At 48.4% G+C, this 26,802-nt stretch overlaps 1 protein-coding gene across 1 annotated transcript in view; it reads left to right on the top strand.

The window, feature by feature from the left end:
- Positions 1–964: 964 nt before the first annotated feature.
- DNAH1 (dynein axonemal heavy chain 1) overlaps positions 965–26,802 on the top strand; it is a 73,907-nt gene continuing 48,069 nt past the window's right edge. Inside the window, exons 1-11 of the mRNA XM_081073046.1 lie at positions 965–998; positions 4,542–4,926; positions 5,940–6,012; positions 7,906–8,080; positions 8,485–8,641; positions 9,491–9,623; positions 12,212–12,373; positions 12,951–13,203; positions 24,252–24,409; positions 25,280–25,491; positions 26,188–26,486. Of these exons, the coding sequence (XP_080929172.1) occupies positions 4,576–4,926; positions 5,940–6,012; positions 7,906–8,080; positions 8,485–8,641; positions 9,491–9,623; positions 12,212–12,373; positions 12,951–13,203; positions 24,252–24,409; positions 25,280–25,491; positions 26,188–26,486 (1,973 nt within the window). The 5' untranslated portion in view covers positions 965–998; positions 4,542–4,575. The remainder of the gene's footprint in view (positions 999–4,541; positions 4,927–5,939; positions 6,013–7,905; positions 8,081–8,484; positions 8,642–9,490; positions 9,624–12,211; positions 12,374–12,950; positions 13,204–24,251; positions 24,410–25,279; positions 25,492–26,187; positions 26,487–26,802) is intronic.

The raw sequence follows: 26,802 nt of genomic DNA, 5'->3' as shown, positions 1-26,802 counted from the left end.
TCTTACCAAACCTCAGTTTCCCCACCTATGAAATGGGGCCAATTCTGAAAAGGCTCCAGGCAGGTGTCCTCATGTTGGGGTGGGAGATAATTTTTAAATTTTCTTTTGGTTTGTAACCCACGTATTTACAGAAAAATTGAAAGACTGGTAGAGGGGACATCTGTAAACCTTCAGATTCCCCAACTGTTTGCATTGGAGTACTTTTGCTTTATCTCCTATCTATACATCAATGGTGCTGAACCATTTGAAAGGAAGTCACAGCACCAGACATAGACATCCTGACATTGGTCCTGAAATTCTTTGGTCCACATCAGCTAAGACAAAGACAAGCTATGCAAGCACAATACCATTATCACATCTAAGAAAATTAAACATAATTCAATATCTAGGGCAGGCAGGAGAATCAAAGCCTGAAGGCAGTGCCAGGTCATTGGAGCAATGGGCGCCGGAGACCAGATGGGTGGAGGGGCACCCACTGCCCACCCTGATAGGGGGCAGTGGCTGTTAAGCTGATGCGCGAAAAACCAGAAGCGACACTTTCAGCCGTCACCTGACCATGGGTCTCGCAGCTGTGGCTTAAAACACCAACTTCCAATTCGTAAATTTCTCCAATTATTCTCCCCAATTTATTTAGCTTAAAAAAAAGGCACGAAAAAACGAGGATTCAATCAAAGTTCTCGCACTGAATTTGACTGCTTCGTCTCTTACTCTAGAAGAGTCTGGCGGGGGAGATGGATAATGGAGCCTGGATTTGAGAGCCTGGGGGGCTGACACTTTCCCCGCAACCCCCAGGTGGCCCAGGCCCGGGAGGGGAAAGCAGCGAGTCCGAGGCGGGAGGAACCAAGTTCCCGAGTTTGTGAGGGAGGCCGGTGCAGATATTGGGTAGGTTCCGACGGAAGCTCCGGCCCCACGGTGCCGGAAGGTCCCACCCCTTAGCAACGGCGCAGCCTCCCTCCCTAGAGACGGGACGCCAGACCCAACGCTGCGCGGTGGAGCGGGTAGGTCGGGGGCGAGCGCGGGCAGGGGACTTGATAGGGAGCAGAGGGTGAGTACAGGAAGGAGGATACCCTCTCGGCCCAGGGTCCACATCCCTGTCCACGAGTCTGCGCGCAGTTTCCGGGGCCTTGGCGAGTGGGAAAGGAGTGGGGCGTAGTTTTAAACAACCATGCACCTAAGTCCTGTATTTCCCAGACAGGTTTTTCGCCCCCCTCTCCCCACCGTGAAAGACCCAGGCAGGGAAAGAGCCGAGATTCTGGTCCTCATCAGCCACCCAGTTCCTCTCCTGATCCCCACCACATCTAATTCCTTAGTCCTCAGTGTCCCCATCTATAAATTGGCAGAGTACTGCTGCCAATGAGTTGTTACAGAGATCAACTGGCCTCCCTTTACTCGCCTCATTCATTCATTCATTCATTCATTCACACAATTATTAGGCAAGCACTTTCTAGGCACCTGAGTGTGTGTGAAACGTGTGTCAGTCCCGTGCTGGGTGCCAAGGTTCTAGAGATCAATGTTACTTGAAAATTCCTGAATTTGCAGCCCTCATGTCCAGCTAGGGGAGATGTTAACTGGAGGGAAGAACCTGAGGTGTGGGAACATAGAGAGGTGTCACATCAGGTGAGCGCCCCAAAAAGATGGCGAGAACCCCAAGCTTGTGGGGATTATTAGCACCCACAGTGTTGTTTGCCAGGTAGCGACACAAAGACAGAGACTTCCAAAATCTCTTAAGCCACAGATCAATTTGTCCAATGAGATCTCACACTGAACCCTGGTATGTGACACAGGTAAAGGTGTGTGGTCCTTGTTGAATTGGGGGGGGGGGCTTGGAAGCCCTCCTGCTTATTAGCCCCCCGCGCTCCCCACAGGCACTCACTTTGCAGAACCTCAGCGTTCCTTGGTACATAGTTTGAGAACCACTGTTGTGGTACTGGGGACATGGACCTCTGGGTCAGCCAGAGGTCAGTTTCCACTCTGGTTCTGCCATTTCTTGGCTCTGGTTCCTTCGCAAGTTTCTTGATTTCTTTAGACTTTAGTTTCCATGTTTGTGCATTGGTGAGAGTAGTAGTACCTGCTGTACATTTCAAATACCCTAGTTCATCTGTATCCATCCAACCCAGTGCCTGGTGGGTGGGTGGGTCTTATGGGGTTAAAGGTCAATGAGCCCAACCTGAAGCTTTCTCTAGCTCAAGCCAATGGGGCTCCAGGTGATCTGACTGGGGAGAAAGAATACTTGGGTTCAAATTCCAACTGTGCCTCTTGCTGGCTGTGTGACCTTGCACAGGTCACTTAATCTCTCTGAGACTTGTTTTCCCCACCTCTGAGAAATGAGGATAGTCTCAGTTCCCACCTCAGCGGTTTAAATGAGATCATGTGTGAACTATATCTAAGCCCCTTAATAATATCCACCATTCCCAACACTGGGCCACCCCTGGCATCTTACCTGCCAGTTCCCTTACCTGCCGCACAAATGAGGGAGAATGTTCATGCAGAGGCTGCCATCTCCCATGGGGCTGTGACAGGAAGCAGAGGTCTTTCTGTCTGTCTCTCTGTCACAGGTCCTTGCACGCTGGCAGTGTACAAGTGCCCAGAGCTGGGGTGGGACTGGAAGGCAGCTGTGGATCCTTGTGAACGGCTGAGGGACAGACAGGAAACAGGACTCTGAGTTAGCAGCTCACTCTCATGCCTTCCTTCTGGGGACATGCCTGGGTACATGCCCCCCCTGCCACCCTGCCCAGAGGGAAATGGCCCACAGGTGCAGCAAATTCCCCTATCACAGACTCCTTTTGTCCCCAGCGACACTGCAGTTTCCTGGACATTTCTGCTTCTGTTATCTCTATCAATCCTTATAACATACTAGTGAAGCAGCTGAGCATATTCAAGCCCATTTGAGAGCTGGGGAAACCAGGTCATGGAATGCTCTCCTGCGGACCTGGAATCTTGGATTCTCCAAGGCCTGTTCGGTTTGTTGATTTTGTTCGAAGACAGGGCAGACAGACATCCATAGGTTTGCAGCCATGATGGGGCTGATCCCCAGTGGGTCCTGTCTCCTTCAGGCTGCTCTGAGGACGGCTGGTGACTGTCAGACAAGTGGAGCAAGCTTAGCATTGTTTTCAGCACCTGTCCTGGGGAGGCACCTGGCCACCAGAGAGTGAATTCAGGGAGCAGAGTTCTGGTGGGACGCGCCTGACTGGCTAGAAGCCAGTCAGACTTTGGGCTCAAAGTTAGGGCCTCCTGCCAGCGGGTCCTATCCCCTTCACGGTCTGTCAAGCGATCTCGCCAACTTACCACCCCTTTCTTAGAAATGGACTCAGCAGCTGCAGGCTGCTTCAGCATTGCTGGGGAGCTTGCTCTAGGCAGCCCCGCTGCCCGCCCACCTCTCAGGTCAGCCCAGGGAAGGTTCCTCTGCCATGACCCTACACAAGGTCTACACCAGCTAGTCCCACTGGCAGCTAAAGTGGAAATGACGGAGCACGGAACACCCAGCCAAAAGAGCGGCCTGTATTGCAAGCTCCTGGCTGCCTCATCCCAGCGTTCAGGGGGTGGGTAATTGGAGGGACAGAAGGAGGTGTGTTATTTGGGCCAGACCCCTATTTCCTTTCGTTAAGATGTCCCCTTTTTAATTGAAATTTTTATTGAGATAATTGTTGACTTACTCCATTTTTATTTTTATATCAGCATTACATGAAAACCTCTTCTTCCCCCATACCTTTGTCTAATTTCTTATAATGCTCCCCCAACCATGGAGTTGCCCTGGTGATGCATTTTGAGGTAGCCAAAAGCAACAGTGGCTTGGCAGGGTCTTGCTCTCCCCACAATGAAAACTCTGTGCACCTTTAACCTTGGGATGTTGGATGAGCACGCAAACCAGTGGCCCATCTGCTGCTCCCTTTGGGGAGAGAGGAGGCTGTATGCTTCCTAAGGTGGGCCGACCCTGAGCACAGTTGCTGGACGCAGGATCTGTGAGCCAGTGGAGGGTCCGGATCCCCTGTGGAGGCCATTTAGTCCTCTGGCTCCTGGGGTACGGCTGGGGGGTTTGGGGTCGGGAAGGCAGGACATGGCCCAGTGCCCCACGTGGGGAGATGCAGAGCATCCAGCAGGGCTGGGCTCGGGACACCAGGTCTGCCTCTGGGTGAAAGTTATTTTGGGGAAAACCAACAGGGCCCTTTATTGAGTGAGTGAGCTCTGGGCTGCCCGCTTTGTATCCCCTTGTGAGAAGCCAGGTCTTGCTTTCTAATATGGGGGAGAAGGGGTGGGAAAGTGCAGAAGGATACACGGGCATTTGCAGAGCTTCCCAGACTCCCTTCACTCGGCCCTAACTCTGGGGACTCATTTCTCACATGCAGCATGCAGGGAAGGCCTCCTGTCTCCTGTGTCTGTCCAGATTAAGGGGAGACCTCTACCCACCCCCTCTCCCTCTTTCGTTATCCATGCATAGGTGGCTGGGCTTGTTGCGGGTGGCAGATAAGGCATCTGTATCATGGTGCCCCTGGGGACTAAGCAGAGGATGGCAAAGGCCCAATGATGTGGATATCTTCTCCTAGGAGTTCTGGCTGGGGCATCGCCCTGTAAAGCAGCATGGAACAGCCTAACAGAGAAGACTGCAGCCCAGGAAGGGCCCCTCAGGGCCCAGAGTGCAGCAGCACTCCTGAGGGAGAAGAGGATAGTCTGAGGAGGACTCATGCAGGCCTACAGCATAATCTGAGGAGGATTCTTCTGAGATCAGATTCTGGGTCGGAGAAGCCTCCTGCAAGGCCTGACCCCAAGCCCCCAGCTTTTCCCCTGCCCCTGTCCCCACCAGCCATGCCCTCAGACTTAGAGCAGCCCCAGAAGTTGCCCCTGACAAGCAATGATAAGAAGTACCCACTGATGAAGCAGCGTGGGTTTTACTCTGACATTCTCAGCCCTGGAACTTTGGATCAACTTGGGGTGAGTGTGGCAGCCATCCCCTCCTTATAGGTTCCATTTACTCATCCTTCCTTTTATCCATCCATCCATCCATTCATCCATCCATCCATCCATATTTCCATCCATCCATTTGTTCACTGATCCATCTATCTGTGCATCTATCAGTTTGTCCACCCGTCCATCCTCCCATCCACCCACCCATGCAGCCTGTCATCCATCCTTTGACCATCCATCCGTCTATCCTTCTATCTGTGCATTCATTCAGCAATTCATTATGGAGCACCTGTGGTGTGACAGGTCCTGGACGGAGCACTAGAGACGGTGAAGATGAAATATCCACATCTCTATTGTCATGGGGCAAAGGCTTTGGTTGGGGACTTCCCCCCATCCTCAGCTCTGGTTTGGGAGGGGTCCTTGGATGAGTTGGCGTATTGTTGAGATCTAAGAGATGGTAAGATGGGGATTGGGGGGAGTGTCCCAGGCAGGGGAAACAGAAGATACAAAAGCTTGGGGTTCCTGACAGAATCCATGGCACATGTGGAAGAGGAGGTTATACTGTGAGGGGAGAGAGGGAGGATTGGGGCAGGGGGAGGATGGAGAGGGGATAACTAGGGATATAGGTATGAGACAGCCTTCAGAAGGTTTTAGGCCGTGGAAAGGCCACAGGTGATAGGACAAGGACCCACCAATGACTCACTATGCCCGGAGTGCCAGAGTGGCCTTTGGGAGGGGACGTCCGCACAGACCCCTGCTGCCTTTGCAGTACCTCTGTCTTATGGCTCAGCACCTGGACACACCCCGGAAGTATTCTCAGAGTGAGGAGTGCAGGACCAGGACAGGTTAGGGCCAGGAGTGTCCCAGCCTCTGGCCTCTGAATGAGGAATTATGCAAACTCACTGGTTCTGCCCCACCCCCATGTCCCTGGGGTGCTCCCCGGTGGATTTGGGAGGGACACCTGGCCTTGGGGTCCCTCCCAGTTCCTGCCTGTCCCGAGATATTTACGCCACCCTCAGGGCTCTGGGGTTTGATTTTAGGAAGTATGCCGTGGCCCCTACATGAAGCAGAACCTCCTGCGGCAGGCCGACCTTGACAAGTTCACCCCAAAAGGTCAGTACCCAGGAGGGTCGGGTGGGCAGGTGCTTTTAGAAGCAGGGCCTCTAGCCTCAGGGAGACTGTCTCTTCCTGACCGAAGGTCTCGGTTTCCTCAACTGTAAAATGGGGATCACAATAGATACATTGCTTTGCAAGGGCCCAGCTCATGAAGAGTGCTCAGTAAACCACAAGTGCTTTATCATTTCTCTTAGCAGAGCTGGGACAAGGACCCCATGGTGGGCCGGGGCTGCTGAGGGTCAGCGCTCCAATTCCCTCCACCCAGCTGGGGATGGTAGGGGTGTATTTTCTGCCCCCCCCTGGAATGGGGCTTGGAGGAGGCCAGGGCTGTGTCTAAGCTGTTCCCTGCCAGGGCCCCAGCACCCAGAACGCGGCCTGGCACAGGAAGTACCCAGGAGAAGTTTGCTGGAGGAGGAAAGCACTCTGCTCTCAGTCTCTGTGATGAGGCCTGTATGGACTGGGACAGGTCTGTAGGGAGTGGGGCGGTCACTAGTGGCAGAGGGAAGAATAGAAGTGGCTCCAGCAGAAGCAGTGAGCAGGATGGCACCCTGAGTGGCAGTGAGGAATTAGGTGGGGCCCTGCTACCTGGCTGGCAGGCAGTAGTTCCTCTCTATCAAGCACCGATGCCCCTTGATCCCAGCTGTCTGCCCCTCCTCTCCAACTCTAGACGCGGCCTGGTTCTTTGCTGGCCTTACCTAGATTAGTCCTCTCGGGGTTTGTGAAACCCCAAAAGTGGCACAGGAAACATCACATGCATGTTCATTTGTGCTGTGATTTGAGGATCCAGACGATTGTGTTCGACAGTCTCACAAGTATGTGATTCTGAGAGTAGAATGGTGTCATGGACCCACTGGCTCAAGAGCAGGTGACTAGAGGTCTGAAAACTGCCCTCTTGGCCAGGCCTTTTTGGTGTTGTGAGTTTCCCCAAGCCCCTGGCAGCTTTGGTGAGAGCATGAACTTCAGCTGAAGGCGGGTGGCCTCTGCTGAGCCTCTGGAGGCTTCACTGGGGCCCCGAAGTGTACCCCCAAGGTGGGCCCTCCTGCAGTGTGATACCTCTGACCCGAGAGAGGTGGTGAGGCACAAAGGGGTCACCAGGGCCTCACAGGAGAGTGGAGGGAGGCTATCACTGAGCTGTCCTATGCCCATCCAACCCCCGGGGAGGCTGGTTCATCTCCTGAACCATGTTCTCACACCTCGTTTCCCACCACTATGGTCTCAGTTTTCCTGGGACTTTCCTTTCCACTTAACAGCCTGAGTCCTGGTCAACCCCTCACTCCTGGGCAAACAAAAATGGTCCTGCCACCTCCTGGAGGACCATGGTAGACATGGGTGTGTGTCGACCAGCTCCCCTCCCTGAAGACCTGGAATGAAAGCCTCTGTCTGCCTGGGTGTCTAAGTAGGGGTGGCCACTTTGTGACTTGAAGGTCCCCCAGGGCCCAGGGGGTAGGGCCCCTAATCTTACAGATCCAGGATGCCTTGAGTCTGCAAATGGTCCCAGGGAGTGAATGGCATTCAGACTCTGATATGCTGGAGGGGCCTCTGGGGTAGGGGTGGCAGGAGCCAGTCCCACGTGTGCAGAGAGTTACCATTTTGCCTTCGTATCCAGTTGTCATCCTGGCCGATAGTGTGATTTAGCATCTGGGCTGAGCAGTGGCCACTGGTGCTGGGGTCATGGGTGGCGTGGAGGAGAAAGATGGAGCATGCTGGCTTGGGGCAGGCAGAGCAGGACAAAAGTCCGCAGCCCCTCCAGGCTTGCACTCCCTCGGGTGCCTGGTCCCACATCTGGCTTCTCCCCACCACTGCCTGGTACCTGCCTGGTGCTGTGTCTTGAGGGGGGTGGGAAGGGGCCCTGTCCTGAGCCTCTGCAGCTCCTGCCCTTCCTTCCCGCAGTCAGAAGCTTTGAGGTTCCTGAGGACTTTGCGGAACGCCTGGAGCAGCAGCGCATTGGGCCCACCACCCAGTTGCTCACCCAGGCTGACTTCCCGCTGCAGGCCTATGAGCCCAAGGTGCAGGTGCCCTTCCTGGTGCTGCCAGGCCAGTGTCCCCGCAAGATTGAGATTGAGAGGTACGAAATGGTGGGCTGTAGGAGAGCCGGTCCTCCAGGAGGTAGCAGTGCCCAACTAAGGGGTGAGGGACAGCAGGCAACGAGTGACCATCCCCACGGCAGAGGTTACTAAACTGGGTCTGTGTGCAAGTGTTCAAATCAGACCCTCTAGCCCTGTGGTATCTTACTAGGAACAAATTGCTTTCTTGCCGTGGAATCCGGGGGGGTGACTCGTGGGTAATGTAGTAGAACTGCCCCACAGGACAGAAGGGCGGTTGGAGCCCAGGACACCTGTTCCAGCTATGCTGCCTCCTGATGAGAGGGCCAGAGGGTCCTGGAGGGACAACCCCGGGGCCCTTTTGCTGACACCCATGAAGCCACCTCACAGCAGTCGTCATGAGAGTCCCCTCATCCGCCTTTGCCAGGAGGAGGCGGCTGTACCTAAGCCTGGACATCGAGAAGTTGTTGGCCACTGAGGGTATTGACTCCAACAAGCTCATGCCCAGGCACCCAGACCCCAACCACCCCCAGACCATCGAGCAGGGCCACGACCCGCTCTTCCCCATCTATCTCCCACTGAAGGTGAGCCCAACTTCCATGGGGGGCCTGTGGTCGGGGCGGGGGTACAGGACCTCAGCTGAGGGGTCAGACTGGAAGGGGGACCCCACGACAATCACAGGGCAACTGCATAACTGGAGCCCCCAGGGGTCTCACGCATCCTAGGCTGGGACAGGCGAGGTCCCGGGATGCTTGGCACGCTGACTCTCTGCTTCTTCCCTGGGTGCCTGGGCAGCCTGTGCGCCTGCTCCTGCCCCACCCCACCCCCAGGTACCAAGAAGCAGTTCAGGTGGACTGTGGAGTGTGTACAGGCCTCCCTGACCAACTCTGGGCTCACCAAGATGGGGAGACCAGGAGTGGAGGAGGGCCTCACTGGGGACCCTGGGTCCAGGGAGGAGAAAGAGGGAGGACAGCCTGCCCTGCCCTTCGCCCCCCACCCTTCCTCTCCATGGCCCCAAGCATCTCTTGCCTGGTGGTTCCTGTGCGGAGGCAGAGCTGAATGCATGTGCACATTGCCCTACTAAGGGGGGCCTCTCGGCAACCCTAACTCACCATCGTTTCCAAGTCTGGGTGGGGTGCTCAGGAAAATCCAAGGGCCACCTCTGCCCTCAGGTCTGAGCTAGATGGTCCTGGGCAACGGGAGAAAGAGCTCCTATCCCTCTCCAGGTGCCCCTCTTCCTAAACCTCCCAGTGCCTGGGCTGGACAGGGACAGGGCTTCACAGAGCCAGAGCCCAGGGGCCCTGTGAGCAGCAGAGGAGGGGCTCGGCTCTCGGTGCCCAGTCTGTACCTCCTGTCTCAGGGGAGGCGGCTCCGTAGGCAGCCCCAGCCTCTGGCATGCCAGCCTCCTCCTGATGGCTGCTGTTTTCTTCCAGGTGTTTGATAACGAGGAGTTTGACTGCCGGACCCCCAGCGAGTGGATCAACATGGGCTTGGAGCCCGGGTCTCAGGACAGGAGACCTGTCCCAGGGAAAGCCCTCCTGCCTACCGATGACTTTCTGGGACATGGTGAGCAGGGCCAGCCTGGGTGGGGGGCAGGACCCTGGTCCACATCGTTCCATCCCAGCAGCAGCCCTGCCGTGGCCTCCTGTGCTGCCCTAGTGCCTGGCAGCCCTGGGAGCTGAGGCCGCCCCACTGGGATACAGGCCAAAAGGCTGACCACACAGAGACAGGAAATGCAGGGACCAGGGATGACATTGGTGGGAGGGCTGGGGAAGGGACCGCGGGGTGGTGTCTAGTGTTTAAAAAAACCTTTTTTATTGGTAATCAAACAAGACATGTTTCTTGGAGATGTTCAAATGTGCACAAGGGGTCCAGTTCCAGCCCTCCCATCGCGCCTCCCAGAAATCCCTGTCGCTCCAGCTCTAGCTGTGGCCTCTTGACTTTCCTCTATGTGGACAACACACACATTATCACACACAGCCACACGCTTGCAAACACGCACACACACCATCATATGCTCACTGTCACACACACCGTCCCTCACACTCATAAACACACATAGTCGCACTCACAGGCACATTTCTATCACGTAAACACACGCTCAGCCCTAGCGTCCCCCTTTGCAACCACTGTTGCCTCCCTCCACACACACCCCCGCACTGATGGCCCAGGCTTCCTCCAGCTTGTCTGTGTCAGCCTGTCCTTTGGCCCCAGATCTGCCCTGGGGGCCGTGGAGGCTCCCTCCAGTTTCCTGCTGATAGGAGCGGTGCCAGGGTAAGTTTCCACAGCCGCCACCCTGGCTCGCACAGCTGGTCTCTCTTCAGGCAGCCCAGGAAGGCCTGGGTCACGGGGCGGGAGGGTGGAGGTGGCCATGCCCCTGTGCAGGGCTGAGGGCTGCCCTGCTCCCTGCCCAGTGGCTGGACTAGTCACCGTGGAGCAAGGAGTGGGCCACGTGGGCCAGCGCGCAGGTGGCAGGTAGGCTTGTGAGAGCCATGTTGGTTTTAAGGCTGCTCAGCCACCAGGGGGTCCACAGGGAGTCCACTGAGCATACGGTTAAGTTTATGTTTCGATTTAAAATCAGGTTAATGTGGGAATCAATTTCTCCGAACTAGACAAGAAGCCCAGAATGTTCCCTTTACTGTGGGCTTAATTGCAAAAATAATTTAACTCAATTGTTCCCAGGTATGCAATTCCTGGTGATAAAACCAGAATGTTTGGAGCTGTATTAACCTTAACTGCACCAAGTACCAGCCTCCATGGAGTGCTTCTGTCTGTACCCCTTCACATAAACCCTAGCCTTGGGTGGTAGTGTCAGGGGGAAGGGGCTGGCAGGGAGTGTTTCTGCCGGAGAACTCTCATTTTCTGCTGGGGGCTTCTTGTGATATCTTTTTCTCTAAGCTGAGCTGAGACAACATCAGCATTTTCAAAACAAGAAACTTACTAGGAAGGGAAGGGAAAAGCAAAATATAAGCAAAGCCAGTGAGGCATACCACAGTGACCTCCTTTACTCGTCTATCCAGTGGCAACCAGTAGGGAGTGTTTCCTCGGAATTCCAGCCCTTCTTCCTTCCTCAGCGCCCTCTCTATTACCCGTGTTTGTTTTAAGCCACTGTGTATTGAGTCCTTTTCTGCCTGGCACCGTGCCATGTGCATCTAACTTCCACAAAAGTTTATTGAGTACCTACTATGCGTACCAGTTGCCATTTTAGGTACAGGAATGCAGCTGTCATCAAGATGGGACAAAGTCACTCCTGCCCTTGGGGAGCTGACCAGGTATTAGGAAGCCAATCAGAACCAGGAGAAAATGCATATACAGTATGACTAGCTCTGGGAGGGACACGAGCAGGGTAACAGGTCAGAGAGGACCTGGTGAAAGGCACTATCTTAGGCAGAGATGCTTCTCTGAGCAGGGAGGAGCTACTTGAGCAGGGAACAAACCAGCGATGAGGTGACCTGAATGAAGACTGTTCCAGGCAGAAGGCGTAGCCAATGCAAAGGCAGGAGCCAGCTCCAAAGTTACAAGAATAGCTAGACGTCCAGTGTGGCTGGAGAGAAATGAGTGTGGGGTGCAGGGGCAGGAGGTGAGCTAGAAAAGTAGGCGATGGCTTTCAGCCCAGGGAGTGTGGGAGGCCCACCCAGACCAAATAGGCCCTAAGGCACCCTTTGCGGCCATTGCAGAGCAGCAGTTTCTATCCTGCCCTTACCTGTCCTGATAATGAGGGGCCCAGGGGCCCAGGCAGCCAATGAGAAGGGCTTCACTCTGCCTTGGTCACTTTGAAGGGGTGTAGCTCAGACACGATGACCTTTCCTTTCCAACCGTACCCTCAATAGGTCTCTGTTTGCTTGGGGCTTTCCTGCCTCGTTTCCCAGCCCTGCTAGTCTGTGTCTCTGGTTCTGCCCCGATGGGGTCATACGCGTACAGGATAGAGAGGCCTGGTATTTCTGGCTCCCCCTGCTGCTTGGGGTTCCCCAGAGGCCAGCTTAGCCGGGAGGAAGCAGGGCCCCCACTCTGCTGGAGCCAGAGAGTCTTTGTGATGTGAGAGAGGCCAGACTCCTGAGACCTCTGAGACCCGTTCCCAGTACCTGCTGTCCACACTCAGAGGCCCCTACTCACCCTGTGGCAGGGAGCACTGGTGGGTTCCCCTCCTGTTTCAGAGGACCCCAAAAGTCGGGAGCTGAAGTATAAATGGTGCAATGTCGGTGTCCTGGACTATGATGAGGAGAAGAAGCTGTACCTGGTACACAAGACAGACGAGAATGGCTTGGTGCGAGACGAGATGGGGAAGCCCATCCTGAACGGAGGGGTCACTGCTGAAGGTACAAGCTCTCCTCCCCTGACCCAGGCAGATCCCCAGCTCGGGCTGGCCCTGGCCTGTGACTGAGGCCAACCCCCACCCAGGGCGCAGCTAGCTAAGATTGGAATTCTCCTTTCCTTTGTCCGTCCCGCGGCTGTCTGTCCCTGACCCGTGAGAAACAGAGGGCCCATCACTCAGAGACCCTAGGAAGGGCAAATGGCCATTATGTGCTATGCCAGCTCTGAGCAGCTGACAGTGCCATTTTCAGCGTGATTTTGAGAAGGAGTGTGGGGCCCATCAATTCGTGATGTCTGTGCTGGGGTGGCATTGAGGAATGGGCATGTGAACAGCCACCCTGTATAACTAACTCCTCGTTTGTGCAAAGCTCTTTACAATTTACAAAGCACTTTCGCATCTATCCATGACAACTTGTGAGGTAGGCAGGGCAGGCAATGTTGTCATACCCATTTCACAGATGGGATGGAGGGTCAGGAAAGTCTCAGGGCTACTATGCATCAGCCTCAAAGCCAGGCTGGAACCTGGTGCTGCAGCCCAGAGAGCCCCACTGGGTGTTCCCTTCTCTCTCCTACCGGCCCCAGGAAGGCCCCCCCTCCTGATCTGCCAGTACTGGGTACCACGGATCCAGCTTCTCTTCTGCGCTGAGGACCCACGCGTGTTCACACAGCGCGTGGTCCAGGCCAATGCCCTGCGCAAGAACACAGAGGCACTGCTGCTGTACAACCTCTACGTGGACTGCATGCCCTCCGAGGGCCAGCGGCTCCTCAGTGAGCAGAGCCTGAGCAGGATCAAGCAGTGGGCCATGAGCACGCCCCGGATGCGCAGAGGGCCCTCGTGAGTTCCCTCCATAACCCTCCCCACACCCAAACACCAGCCTCCAGGAAGCTCTCCTATGGGGAAGTAGAGCTGCCCAGGGGTAGTGCTCCCTCCACACTTGTCTGTTTGGGGCTGTCTTGCCCACTGTACCATGGACTTGGACCCCAAATAATTTCTTATTCATCTCTAGATCTCTCATTATCAACATGGACTCATGGATTCTTATTTTATTCAAAGGGTTATAATCTGTTACCACCAGTTTTTTTATTTTGATGCTCAAATTGTCCCAGATTTGGCCTCTTCAGACTGATTCCTGTGTCCTTTTGATATGTTCCTATTGTACTTGGAGCATGTTTTTACTTTCTGGCGCAGCAAAAAGTTCTGGGCTCATCTCGTATTTTTCCAGACCTAGCCCTGAAATCAGTTATGTGTCCAAAGAGTCCTGGTTCCTTTTAGGGGGGAATGGTATTTAGAAGCTGAGATCTTGGCATTAGATGTGCTCATTGCTACTGGAAAATCATTGCTTTAAGGCTCTTAGACCAGAAAAATCTGGGGGGAACATATATATATATTTCTGATTTATCCTTTCTATATTTCTTTTTGCACAAATGAGCAGACACGTGCATATTTTCTTATACCCCCTTCTTTCTTCCATGAAGAGTAGCACACTATTCTTTTACATTTTGCCTTTTTCACTTACAGTACCCCCAGGAAATCAATCCATATTATATCAGTTCATTGAGATTTCCTTCATTCTTTTTTACAGCTGCATAGTAATCTGTTATGTGGATGTACCATGCACTGTGGTTTATTCAGCCATTCTCTAATATCCAGGCTTTTTGGTGATTTCCAGTATTTTGCAATTACAAACAATGCTATAGTGAATAACCTTGTGCATTTGTATGTTCACATGGATGGAAGTATGGCTGTGGGGTAAATTCTGAGAAGCAGGATTGCTAGGTCAAAAGATAAGTACATACGTAGTTTTGTTAGGTCTTGCCAAATTTCCCTCCACAAAGGCTTGTGCCATTCTGTATGCATGTGGGCGTGCCTGTTTCCTCACAGCCTTGCCAAGAGTATGTTGTTATGCTATTTAATTTTTTTGCTGGTCTGGAAGTTAAGTAAGTCTGTAAGTATTGTAAGTGAGGCTGAACATCTTTTCCACCTTTTCATATGGTTAAGGGCAATTTTTATATCTTTTTGTGACTTACCTATTCATGTGTTTTGCCCTTTTTTTTTTTTCTCTCAGGTGTTTGGACTTCCCCTCCACCCCACCCCTCTCTCTATATATATGAGTTCTTTATATATTAGGGCTATTGGTCCTTTATCTGTGATATACGTTGTGAAAATATTTATGTAAACTGTTTTATTAATCATTTTTTCTGTTATATCCAGATTTTGATTCATAATTAGAAAGCTTTCCCCTATATCAAAGTTTTCTTCTAATACTTGTATGATTTCATGTTTTTGCTTTGTAATTCCTTGATTCATCCTGATGTGTGGTGTGTGGCATGGATACAGATTTTATCTTTTTCCAAATGACTAACTAGACTTATTGAAATGTCCATCAGCATTTATTGGAAGCTCCATCTTTGGCCAGCAGTTTGAAATGCCACCCCTGCCACTTACTAATTTCCACATGTGCTTGGATACGGTCCTGGGCTTTCTGTTCTATGCTCTTGTTCTGTTTGATCTATTTATGCATTTGTACTACATTTTTAATTATGGACGTTCTGTAGTAGTTCTCACGTCTCACAGAACTAGTCCTCCTTTGTAGCTTTTCCCTTTTAGCGTTTTCCTGGCTATTCTTACATGTCCGTTTGTTTTAATTATTTTTAGACATTGTGGTAAAAGATACATAACATAAAATTTACCATTTTAATCATTTTAAAGTGTACATCTCAGTGCCATTAAGTCCATTCCATTATTGTATACCATTATTACCATCCATCCACAGAACTTTGTTCATCCTCCAAAGTGAAACTCTGCAATTATTAAACACTAACTCCCCATTCCCCTCTCCCTCTAACCCCTGGCCACCATTATTCTACCTTCTGTCTCTATAAATTTGACTACTCTAGGTACCTCTCATGAGTAGAACCAAACAGTATTTGTCCTTTTGTGACTGGCCTATTTCACTGAGCATCATGTCTTCCAGCTTTTTCCCTGTTGTAGCACATCAGAGCTTCCTTCCTTTTTTCTTTTTGCTGTATTTTTAAAATTAAATTTATTGTGGTGACAATGGTCAGTAAAATTATATGGGTTTCAAGTGTGCATTTCTCTAATACATTATCTATATATCACATTGTGTGAAATTCTCTTCCTTTCTGAGGCTGAATAATATTCCATTGTACATGTATACCACATTTGCTTATCCAGTCGTCTGTCAATGGACACTGAGTTGCTTCCATCTCTTGTGAATAATGCTGCTGTGAACATGAGTGTATGAGTATCTTTCCGTGTTCCTGCTTTCTATTCTTTTGGGAATATACCCAGAAGTGGAATTGCTAGATCAGATGTTAATTCTACTTGTTGTCGTTGAGTTTTTATTTCGTAATCATAAAGTTAATTCTGCAATCCAGCTAGACTTAGAGGGAGATAAGGAAAATGTGGAACCCAAAGAAGAGCACAAAGACTATAGGCTATTATGAGCAGATGGGAGAAGAAATGGTTAAGAAAGTTGCTTAAAAAATTTTATTAGAATTGTCCACAGTTGGCAATGGCGAGCTTCTTGCTGTCTTGCCATTTCTGGGCCCAACATGCTCAATAGTTTCCACAATATTCATGCCCTCTGTCACCTCGCCAAAGGCCACATGCTTGCTACCCAAACCACTCAGTCTCAGGGGGTGTAGATGGAAAACCGGGAACTGTCTGTGTCAGGTCCATTTTCCATGGACAAGATGCCAGGTACCATATGCTTCAGGATAAATTCTCATCATCAAATTTACCCCCGTAGATGGGATGCTGCCTGTGCCATTTTGGCATGTAAAGTCACCACCCAGGCACATAAACCCTGGAATAATTTGTGAAAGCAGGAAACTTTATAACCAAATCCTTTCTTCTCATGCTCACAGCACTAAAATTTTCTGCTGTCTTTGGAACTTAGTCTGCAAACAGCTTGAAAGAGACATAGCCCAAGGGCTCACAGTTGACAGTAATGTCAAAGAACCCTGTGGGTTGGCCGTGATGTGGTGGTGTGGGGCAGCTCTGGGTGGCACAGCGGGGTCCGCAAAGTCCTATTTTTAAATTTTTGAGAAACCATCATTCTGTTTTTTATAGCTGTCTTCACCATTTTACATTTCCACCAGCAGGGCACAAGGGTCCTAATTTCTCCATATCTTTACCAGCACTTGTTATTTTTTTCTCTTTCTAATAGCTATCTTAATGGATGTGAAGTGGTATCTCATTGTGCTTTTTATTTGCATTTTTCTAATGATTAGTGATGGCGATCATCTTTTCGTGTGCTTATTGGCCATTGGTATATCCTTCTTTGGAGAAATGTCTATTCAAATTCTTTGCCCACATTTGAATTCAGTTGTTTGTTTTTTGTTGTTGAGTTTTAGAAGTTCTTTATATATTCTGGGTCTGGATGTTAATCCCTTATTAGATACATGATTTGCAAATATTTTCTCCCATTCCATGGGTTGCCTTTTTATTCTGTTGATAGTGTCCTTTGTGTCACTAGGACACAAAGTTTTTGTTTTTGGTGAAGTCCAATTTATCTATTTTTTTCTCTTATTGTTTGTGCCTTTGGTGTCATACATAAGAAATTATTGCCAAATCCAATGTCATGAAGCTTTCCTCCAGGTGTTCTCTTAAGAGTTTTATAATTTTAGCTCTCGTGCAGATCTTTGATCCATTTTCAGTTAATTTTTTTGCATATGGTATGAGGTAAGGATCCAACTTTATTCTTTTGCATGTGGATATCCAGTTCTCCTAGCACAAAGTGTTGAAAAGACTGTCTTTTCCTCATGTAATGGTCTTTGCATCTTTGTCGAAAATCATTTGACTGTATATGCGAGGATTAATTTCTGGACTCCCTACTCTAGTCATTGGTCTATATGTCTGTCTTTATGCCAGTACCACACTGTTTTGATTACTGTAGCATTTTAGCAAGTTTTGAAATCAGGAAGTGTCAGTCTTCCCATATTGTACTTCTTTTTCAAGATTGTTTTGGCTATTTGGGGTCCCTTGAGAGTCATATGAATTTTAGGATGGATTTTTCTATTTCTGCAAAAATCATTGCTGGGATTTTGATAGGGATTTGCATGTTTATTTTCCCATGTGAGCTTTCGTATCAACTTGTCTAGCTCTATTTTAAAGACACTTGGTATTTTTATTGGGATTGCATTATATTTTAATGCAATATAATGCATTAGGTATACCTTAGGTATACCTTAGGTATAGCTGATACTTTTAGGATTTTGAATTGTCCTGTCCAAGAACATATTGTCCATTTGTTCATTTACTTCTGTGTCTTTCAGGAGTGTTTTCAAGTTTTTTTCATATAGGTTTTGCATATTTGTTATTAAGTATTTTATCTTCTTTGTGTCTATTATAAAGGGGATTTTTCTCTATTATTATGTCTGTTGATATCTTTATGCTAATTATGTATCCTGTTAGCTAACCGAATCATTTAATGTTTGAGTTTGTTTTATCACTGATTCTCTAGGGTTTTCTAAGTACACATTATCTGTAAATGGAGATAGTTTTTACCTATTCTTTTCCAATTCTTATTCTTCTAATTACTTTCTGTTGTCTAATTACGTTTTCTAATACCTCCAGTACAATATTGAATAGCAGGGGAGGTGGTAGGCGTCCTTACCTTGCTCCTAGTATTTGTGGAACTATCTCTAGGGTTTCCCTCTTAAGAAAATGCTCTTTAGAACTTTATTTATTTAATAACATGCTCATTGACGTCTACTTTCTTAAGTGTTTTTGTCGCAGGCATTTTAATAACCTATGGATATAATCATATGATTTGTCTCCTTAGATGTATTAATATGGTGTATTATATTAATTGATTTCCTCATATTGAACAGCTTTGCATTCCTTTAATAAATCCCACCTGACCATAGTGTATCATTTTTGAAAAATGTAGTATTGGATTCTGTTAGTTAATATGCTGTTTAGAACTTTTTGCATTGACATATGATGTTGCTGTAATTTTCTTGTACTGTTTTTATCTGGTTTGAAGTAAAGTTATTCTTGCTCCATTTAAAGAATTTTGACATTTCCCTTCATTTTCAAACTCTGGAATAATGTATGTTGCATTGGGGCTACCTGGCCACTCCCTTTTGAAACCATTGGTCTGTTTAAGCTTTCTCATTTCTAATGAGGTCAATTTCAGTATACTTTTTTCTGTAGAAAATTATCCATGTTATCTAGGTTTTTAAGTATAGTTGCATAGAATTTTACAATATGATTTTTAAATTTTCTTCTGTTTCAATGTTGACTTCCCCTTTTCACTTTTTATTTTGTAATTATACTTTCTTCCTTTATTTTTTTTGCTTTATTAAGTTACTTAGTGATTTGTTTTGTTTGTTAATTTAAAAATATATAAGATTTAGACTTATTAATTTGATCTACTGTTTTCTACTCCTACCTCATTAATCTCTACTTTTACTTTATTATTTCCTTCTTGTGCCTTCTTTTGACTTATGTTTTGTTATGTTTATAGCTTTTATGTGTGTATGCATGCTAGGAATTTAATTCACTTATTTACATTATTATTGATAAATGTGTTTAAGGCTATGAACTTTCCTCTGATAACTACTTTAAAAATAGAGCACAAATTCTGATATGTAGTATTTAAAATTTTTTTAATTATAAAAATTTGGTTTGTATTTTCCATTTCATGAAAAAGTTTAATATAATACAAGATTTTAAGTTTTTTCCTATGGAAAGTTCTTGTTAAATTTTTTTGTTAATAATTTCTAGTTTTATTACATTGAGATCAGTGTTACTTATTTCTATTTTATAGAACTTGCTGATGTTTTCTTTGTGACCTAATATATAATCAATTTTTGTGAATGTTCCATTTGCACTTGAGGAGAGATGTATATTTCTATTACTAGAGTATAAAAGTTTTTATATATACATATATTCCATAAAATCTACCTTATTTATAATGTTATTTATGTTTTCCATATCCTCACTTTTGTCCACTGAGAGTAGCGTGTTATATCATCATTATGAATAGCAGCTTTTAGCATTAAAAAGTGTCCTTGATCAGGTCTAATCCTTTTGACCTGAATTCTACTTTGTTTGATATCAGAATTATAACCTGCCTTTTTTGTTGTTTCCGTTTTCCTGATGCATCTTTGCCCATTCCTCTATTTTCAGCCTTTCTGGATTAGTTTGTTGGTCTCTTGTTATTGTCATTAGTTGTAGGTCTCTTGTTATACACATATAGTTGGGTCTTACTTTGGAGTCAAATTAAAAATCTTTTTCTTATAATAAGTGATATAAAGCTGATATGTTTGATCTTAATTTTGTCATATTATTTCATGTTATAATTATTATGAGTATTATAATACAATGCTGTGTTTCTTTACATGATGTATTTTCTTTGTTCTTTTAATTTTGAGATTTCTTTTGGTATTTAGGAAGTTTTGTATCTTCATTTTAATGTTTTGTTCTTTTTTTCATAGTTGTCTCTTTTAATGGTGCCCATAACTCCCCACTTTCCTATTTAAGCTTTTAATATCTGGTTTGTAAGTTTTTAATGGTATCCTATAACTCCCTTCTAGTTCCTATGCAACAATCTTCGATCTTTTTCTTTCCTCATTTCTTTCTCCTCCCATTTTTAGTTGCTTTTTTCTACTTAATATTTTAACAATATTTTCCGCTCTCTATATTTGTTTTAGTCTTAAATCTGCAATGAAATATATTAAGTATATCAGTCTTTTTCTGAAGTTTCCCCCGCCATCTTGTAAGGGAGGGGAAAAAAGTTCGTTTTCCTTATATACTTCTAGGTTCTCGGCTAGAACTCTGTAAAACAAACCAAACACACACACACACACAGACACAAAACCCCACACAGATTAACAAGAGAAAAGCATACACATTTTATTTAATATGTTTTACTTGACATGGGAGTTTTCAAAAAGAAATGAAGACCTGAAGAGATTAAACCCAAGTGTTTTTATGCTAGGTTTGATGAGAAGTGGAAAGTTGTGGGAACGCATGACAGGACAAAAGTCTATGAGCCTAAGGATAATAAACTGGGGAACCCTTAGCAGGACTTTCCTTCAGATTCCTCATGACATCGCTCCATCTTAGAGCTACGGATGTCTCTTTCTTCCAGGCGTAAGGAGAGCACCTCTCACCAGAGGGTCTATGACCTTCTCTCTACAGGAGAAGGTCAGAGGGTTCTTCTTGCACCTGCCATTTTTCAAATTCCTTCAGCTTAAAACATTCAAGATACCAACTTGCCATATTTGGGGGTAGTATGTCCTGACTGCCATAAATCTCTTGGTTGGGTGAAGCTCCTCTTCTAGTAGATTCCTCATAAGGGCTCAAGGGTATAGCGTTCCTAGAGCTCTTGAATGTTAAAACCTGAAGGACAACCTGACTGGATATAAAATACTTGGTTCATGCTTTATTCCTAGAGATTTTTGGTTTTTTTCTCAATGCTGTTCTTTTGTTGCCTTGCTCTGTCATTGCTTTTGAGAAATCTGACGCCAGTTTAACTGACATCCCTTACAAGTTGTTTGATTTTTTTGCTTAGAGGCCTTGGGGACTTTTTTTAATCTTTAAAGCCTAATCATTTTAGCGGGGTATGTCTCAGGATTGATTATTCTGGGTCAGTTTTCCCAAGTACACAAATACATAGATTCAGATATTCTTTTATTTATGGAAGTTTCTCTTGAATTATAGTTTTAAATATTAGTTCTGTTCTATTTTTTTTGTTTTGTTTTTCTTCATCAGCAATTCCATTCTCTCTTCTGTCTATCTAGCTGTCGATCTTGCTTCTTTGCTGATTTCTGATTCAACCACACTGTGCTCCTTTTTAGCTCTTTCTTTTTGTCATTTTCATTCTCTTTGTTATATTCTTGCCTTTCTTCAATGTACTTTATTACATTTTTATTTGACCCTCTTCTTCAGGGCACCTTGTAATTTGGCCTTCCTTCCTGAGATAATTTTGTTTCTTCCATTTTTTTCTGAGTTCAATCAAGTATCTTTTCTTCCTGTTATTTTCCTATTTCCGTATTTTATTTCTGATTCAAGTGGTTTTTTCATATGCCCAAATACTTGTTTTAAGATATTTAGCTCAGTTTGAAGTGTTGTGTAAGTTTTCTTCTTTGTCTTTGTTTCTTTTTTGAAGGTGAGACTTTTCATTAGTTAAGATGTTCTTTTCTTTTTTTTAATAAATTTTATTGGGGAATATTGGGGGACAGTGTGTTTCTCCAGGGCCCATCAGCTCCAAGTAGTTGCCCTTCAATCTGGTTGTGGAGGGCGCAGCTCAGCTCCAAGTCCAGTTGCCGTTTCCAGTCTTTAGTTGCAGGGGGAGCAGCCCACCATCCCATGCGGGAATTGAACCGGCAACCTTGTTGTTGAGAGCTTGCTCTTTAACCAACTGAGCCATCCAGCTGCCCCTCTGGAAGCTCAGAGGAAGCTCATTGTCTTCAATCTAGTTGTGGAGGGCACAGCTCACTGGCCCATGTGGGAATCGAACCGGCAATCCTTTTGTTCAGAGCTCGTGCTCTAACCAACTGAGCCATCCAGCCGCCCCAAGATGTTCTTTTTTTATTTTTATAGTAGCTTTTATTCCTAGAGGGATTTTTTTTGTTTTTGTTTTCGTCTTTTGATAAATGTAGTTTTCTTTTACCTATTAATTTCAAGGATTTGGGATGGTTTACAAGATTCTTAGTTCAAGGGTGCCCTCTTCTGTTAGTGTAGCAAACTAGTTTTTTTAATGGATGGCTCCGTTAGAGCACCTGCACATGTTTTGGGAAGAAGAGTTGTGTGTCCTCCAAGTTTTTTGTTCTCTCTTATCTTTCAGGACTCTGATTTTCATGTTTACTTCTTTTTCCGTCACCCTCCAATCCCCAAAGTACTCCTCTTTTTTTCCTTTTATCTTCCCCTTCATAAGTTATACCTTTCAAAGAACGTTACCTCGAATGCACGCACATCAGACCCTTCCTTGTAGAAAGTGCTCTGATTTGCCAGGACTTTTATTAAGTATTTTTGCAGTTGGGGTGGACTTTCTTTTTCTGGCAGGATTTTAGATAAATCTTAGGGCTACCGCTACTCCCCACTTGGCAAAGCTTTTCTCAGTCTGCCCTTATTCTCCATGAAGGCATGTAGTAAGAGTGTGAGCGGTGGCTCACTGGGAGTTGATATTTATTTTTCTACTTAAAGATAATGTGAAGTTTGGACATTCTCTTTATTCTAGTTATGCTAAAGATATGCATTTTGGTAGTGCCATTTGTTCTTGTTTTTCTTTTTTTTTTTTTTTTTTTGAGAGTGTGCTGGGAGAGTTAAATTGATGTGGGCACCTTTACCTTGGTTGTACAGAATTCTATTTTTTAGTTTTAGATTATTTAGAATATTTTTGGCTATATGTAACAAAGATACTGGGCTCAGATTGGCTATGACAGTAGGGAAATGCACCGTCTTACCTGTAACAAGAAATCTGATGCAGGAAGTCCAGGCTTGGTAGGTCAGGGCTTGGTGTGTTTCCAGTGCATGCTGGCTTCGTCCTGGAGCAGGGTGGCAGCAGCAGTCTCAGAAGCACAGGTCCTGGGTCCATTGAGTCCTCTGTAGCTCAGATTCCCTAGAAGCAAAATCTGATTGGGGAATTCCTGTATAAGTGATTTATGGATGAAGTCCCCTCAGGAGAAATCTGTAAGGGAGTGAAGACGGCAGGATATGGTAGAGGAAGCAGCTAGGCAGAAATGTGGATTTAGGAGACGTCTAGCCTCTGATCCCAGGGGAACTCTGGAGCATGAGTGACACCACAGCATTTGTCCTGAGGCAGACAGGACAAGGGAGCTTAACTTTCTATCTTGCATCAGTTATTGATCATTGGGGGAAGCAGCACTTGAGCTGAGCCTGCTGCTCCGGGAAGCAGAGAAGCACAGAAAGAGAACTACAGGCCACAGACTTCCTGGAACAGAGGGAGGCTCTTGGATGGCCTGGGCTACCTCCTGCCAGAGACTTCACTGCTGGTTACATGGGGCTCTGAGCCATGGACATACTTTTTCATTTCTTTATGTGTGTACTCAACACCTGTGTACTGGGAACCCTTTGAATACCAGGCTCTGTGCAAGGCTGTGCAGAAATGACCATGAGCTGGACACAGCCCCATGTACACACTGTCCCTCACCCTGTGCTCACTGACCAGCTGGGACCAGGAGTGTTGAGACAGGGGAAGCACTTTGGGAGCGTAAATGGGGCCAGCTCTCATCTAGAGAGGGCAAAATATGCCCGGGGCAGAAACCCCAAGGGAGGAGCCGAGCTGGTCAGGCCGAGTAAGCGCGGGGTCAGTCAGGTGTGGCTGCCAGGGGCTCTGAGGTGAGTGGGAGCTCAGTGCCTACAGGCACTCCAGGGGCTGCCTGTGGCGGTACTGTGGGAGCAGGGAAAGTGGTCTGAGAGGAAGGTGGGGGTCAGAGCCAGACATAAGGGCCTCTTGGGTCCCAGAAGGTGGTTTGGCTTTACCCTAGGATCCAGGAAACCCAGAGATGGTTTTTAAGACAGAGAAGGACATGACCAGATTGGAGTTTTGTGGGGAGTGGATTGGAATGGGCTGGGGTGGGAGTGAGGGCACCAAGCCGAGGATGGCCTGCACTATATGACATTGGGAAGTGAGAAGCAAACTTGGCAGAGTCAGGGACTGATTTGAGGGGTTAGGGTGGCATGAAAGAGGCTGGGGATAGGGGATGGAGGGCAGTGGCCAGGGTCCGGGTGGGAGGTGTGCCCGTGAATCCAGAGGGGAAACCTCAAACTCATGTGCCCAGGCACACGCCAGTGCAGAGCCTGGGCCCCGGCTGGACCGCAGCGTGGGGCTGCCAGGGTGTGTGGGGCCTCCCGACGCCCCTCTTTCTGTTCCCCGTGGACAGGGTTCTGGAGCACCTCAGTGATCTCTCCAGGGAGGTGAACTTGGACTACGAACGTAGCATGAACAAGATCAACTTTGACCAAATTGTCTCCTCCAAGCCCCAAACGTTCTCCTATGTGACCCTTCCTAAGAAGGAGGAGGAGAAGGTGCCCAAGCAAGGTGAGGCTGTGGGCAAAGGAGGCCTTCTGGCCACCCACCAAGCCAGAACCCCTCCGGCCCCATCTGTACCTCTGACACTCACCTGCATCCATCCCTTCTCCAGCATTCCTCCCCGCCTTTCGCCAACTGCCTGGAGAGCTGGGGATGGCAATGGGGGTGGTAGATGAAGGCTGTTGTTAAAAATACTAGTCTGAGTAGTGCAGAAGTAGCAAGGTAAATGTGTGCTAGGAAAGCAGTTGTTCAGAAGTGGATGAAGAGGGGCTCTGATTGTCTGGACAGGGACATATGGCCCTTTCTGCCTTCAGTAGCAAGAGTGGAATGGCATTGCTGCAGCCCCATTGAGTGGTGGCATTCCGAGTCTCAGAACAGGATGCCAGGTTCCCAAGCTCTGTTTGCTTTGACCTTTCGATCCCTGCTAATTTCGTTTTCTGGACCCAGTTCCAAGTCTGTGAAGTGCCCAGGAAGCTGGGTCAGGCATGAATAGTGGGTGTTCCGAGGGCCCTGGTACCCATATCTTCCCCTCTTGGTGCTCCAGAGCAGGCCCCAGATGGGCCTCAGGGCTTGTGTGTAGAGTAGGTGGGAGTGGATGGGGAGAGGGTCCCCAGTTCTCACCCATTTTAAAGGGGTCTATGACCCAGAGGGGCCTGGAGGAAATTCATTTACTCACCCCAGAATGGGCACATCACTGTGAGGCCTTAGGGGCTACTCTGACAGGCTGTCGGAAAAGAGGGGTTCTGGGGGCAGTGTGTCTCTTCCAGAGAGAACGCAGGACTTGTGTCCCTCCATAAACACCCTATAGATCTGTCCTGACTCCTGGTGTGTCCCAGGCTGATCTGACATTGGCTCCCCCCCCCCGTACCCCGATCACAGGTCTGGTGAGTGTCCCCAAGTACCCCTTCCAGGAGCAGAAGGAAAACTTCACCTTTGTGTCCCTGCTCACACGGCCAGAGGTCATCACAGCCCTCAGCAAGGTGCGGGCCGAGTGCAACAAGGTGACCACCATGTCCCTGTTCCACTCAACCCTCTCTAAGTACAACCGCCTGGAAGAGTTCGAGCAGATCCAGACACAGTCCTTCTCCCAGGTGCGTGGGCACCCAGGGCACAGAGCAGTGGCATGCAGGCCAGTGCCTTGGAGGTGACAGGTGCAGACCAGGGGCTCCTGGGAGAGCCTGGGGGCGATCGCCAGCAGTGAGGCTATGAGCCCCTGCTCTCCTTAAAACTAGGCTTCTCCTCTTCCTAGACCTGTGGGAGGCTGGGGTGGGGGGGCACTAAGCGGGGTGACTCACCTTGGAGGGAAAAGGAGAACCAGTTACTTTCCATCCCAACCCTGGTGACCTCTGAAGCAGAACCTTTGTCATGGAAAGGAGAGTGGGGACCCCATGGACCCCTGTATCTACCTGAGGATTGGGATGTGAGAGAGAAGGAGTACAAACTCATGGGAGACAGCTGCCAGATGGCCTAGGATAAAAGCTCCTTCTCTGCCTCTCTCTCTGCTCCACTCTGTGTTTGTCTCTGCCCCGATCCTATTGTCTCTGCCTCTCTCCCTTGGTTGGAGGGAAAGCCCTGCTTCTGCTACCCCTCCCTTCCTCCTTCGCCCAGCAACCATGGTTGTCAGGGCTTGGCGGAACGTATGGGGCTGGTCACCATAGCCAACGCCACACGCGTGGTCACGAGTCCTCAGGCCATTCGAGCGCCCTGGTGCCTAGAGCTCCTGAACATGGTGGCTGTGGATGGGAGGTCCCTAGGTGGCTGTGTGATGCCACCTGTGGCCACTCCAGGTGCAGATGTTCCTCAAGGACAGCTGGATCAGCACGCTCAAGGTGGCCATGCGAAGCAGCCTGCGTGACATGAGCAAGGGCTGGTACAACCTCTACGAGACCAGCTGGGAGGTGTACCTCATGTCGAAGCTGCGCAAGCTGATGGAGCAGATCAAGTACATGCTGCAGGACACACTGCGATTCCTGGTGCAGGACTCGCTGAGCAGCTTCTCGCAGTTCATCAGTGAGGCCTGCTGCAGTGTGCTTGACTGCGCTGATGACATGGTCTGGGGCGAAGACTTGATAAACAGCCCCTACAGGTGGGGCCTGGCGGGCGGAGGCAACTGTCTACACCAGAGCTGTTCCTTGCCCGGCCCCAGTGGCTGCAGTGGTGGCCGGTGGGGGGACCAGGGCAGTCAGGGCCAAAGTCCCCAGCTCTGCCAGGTCCCCGACAGTCGGGAGAGCCTGCCTCCTGTGCGGGCTTCTGGGGAATGTCCCACACGCCCTGGTTTGCATTTCTTCTGTGACTTGCAGTCTCTCAGGCAGTCATTGAGTTCCTCATTTAAGAAATATTCTTTGAGCCATGAACCAGGCAGGGTTTTAGAGGAACAAGCGAGGCATGGCCCTTGCTTTCAC

The sequence above is a fragment of the Rhinolophus hipposideros genome, assembly GCF_964194185.1.
Source record: "Rhinolophus hipposideros genome assembly, chromosome: 14".
Taxonomy (NCBI): domain Eukaryota; kingdom Metazoa; phylum Chordata; class Mammalia; order Chiroptera; family Rhinolophidae; genus Rhinolophus; species Rhinolophus hipposideros.
This window is presented reverse-complemented; position numbering and strand designations above follow the sequence as displayed.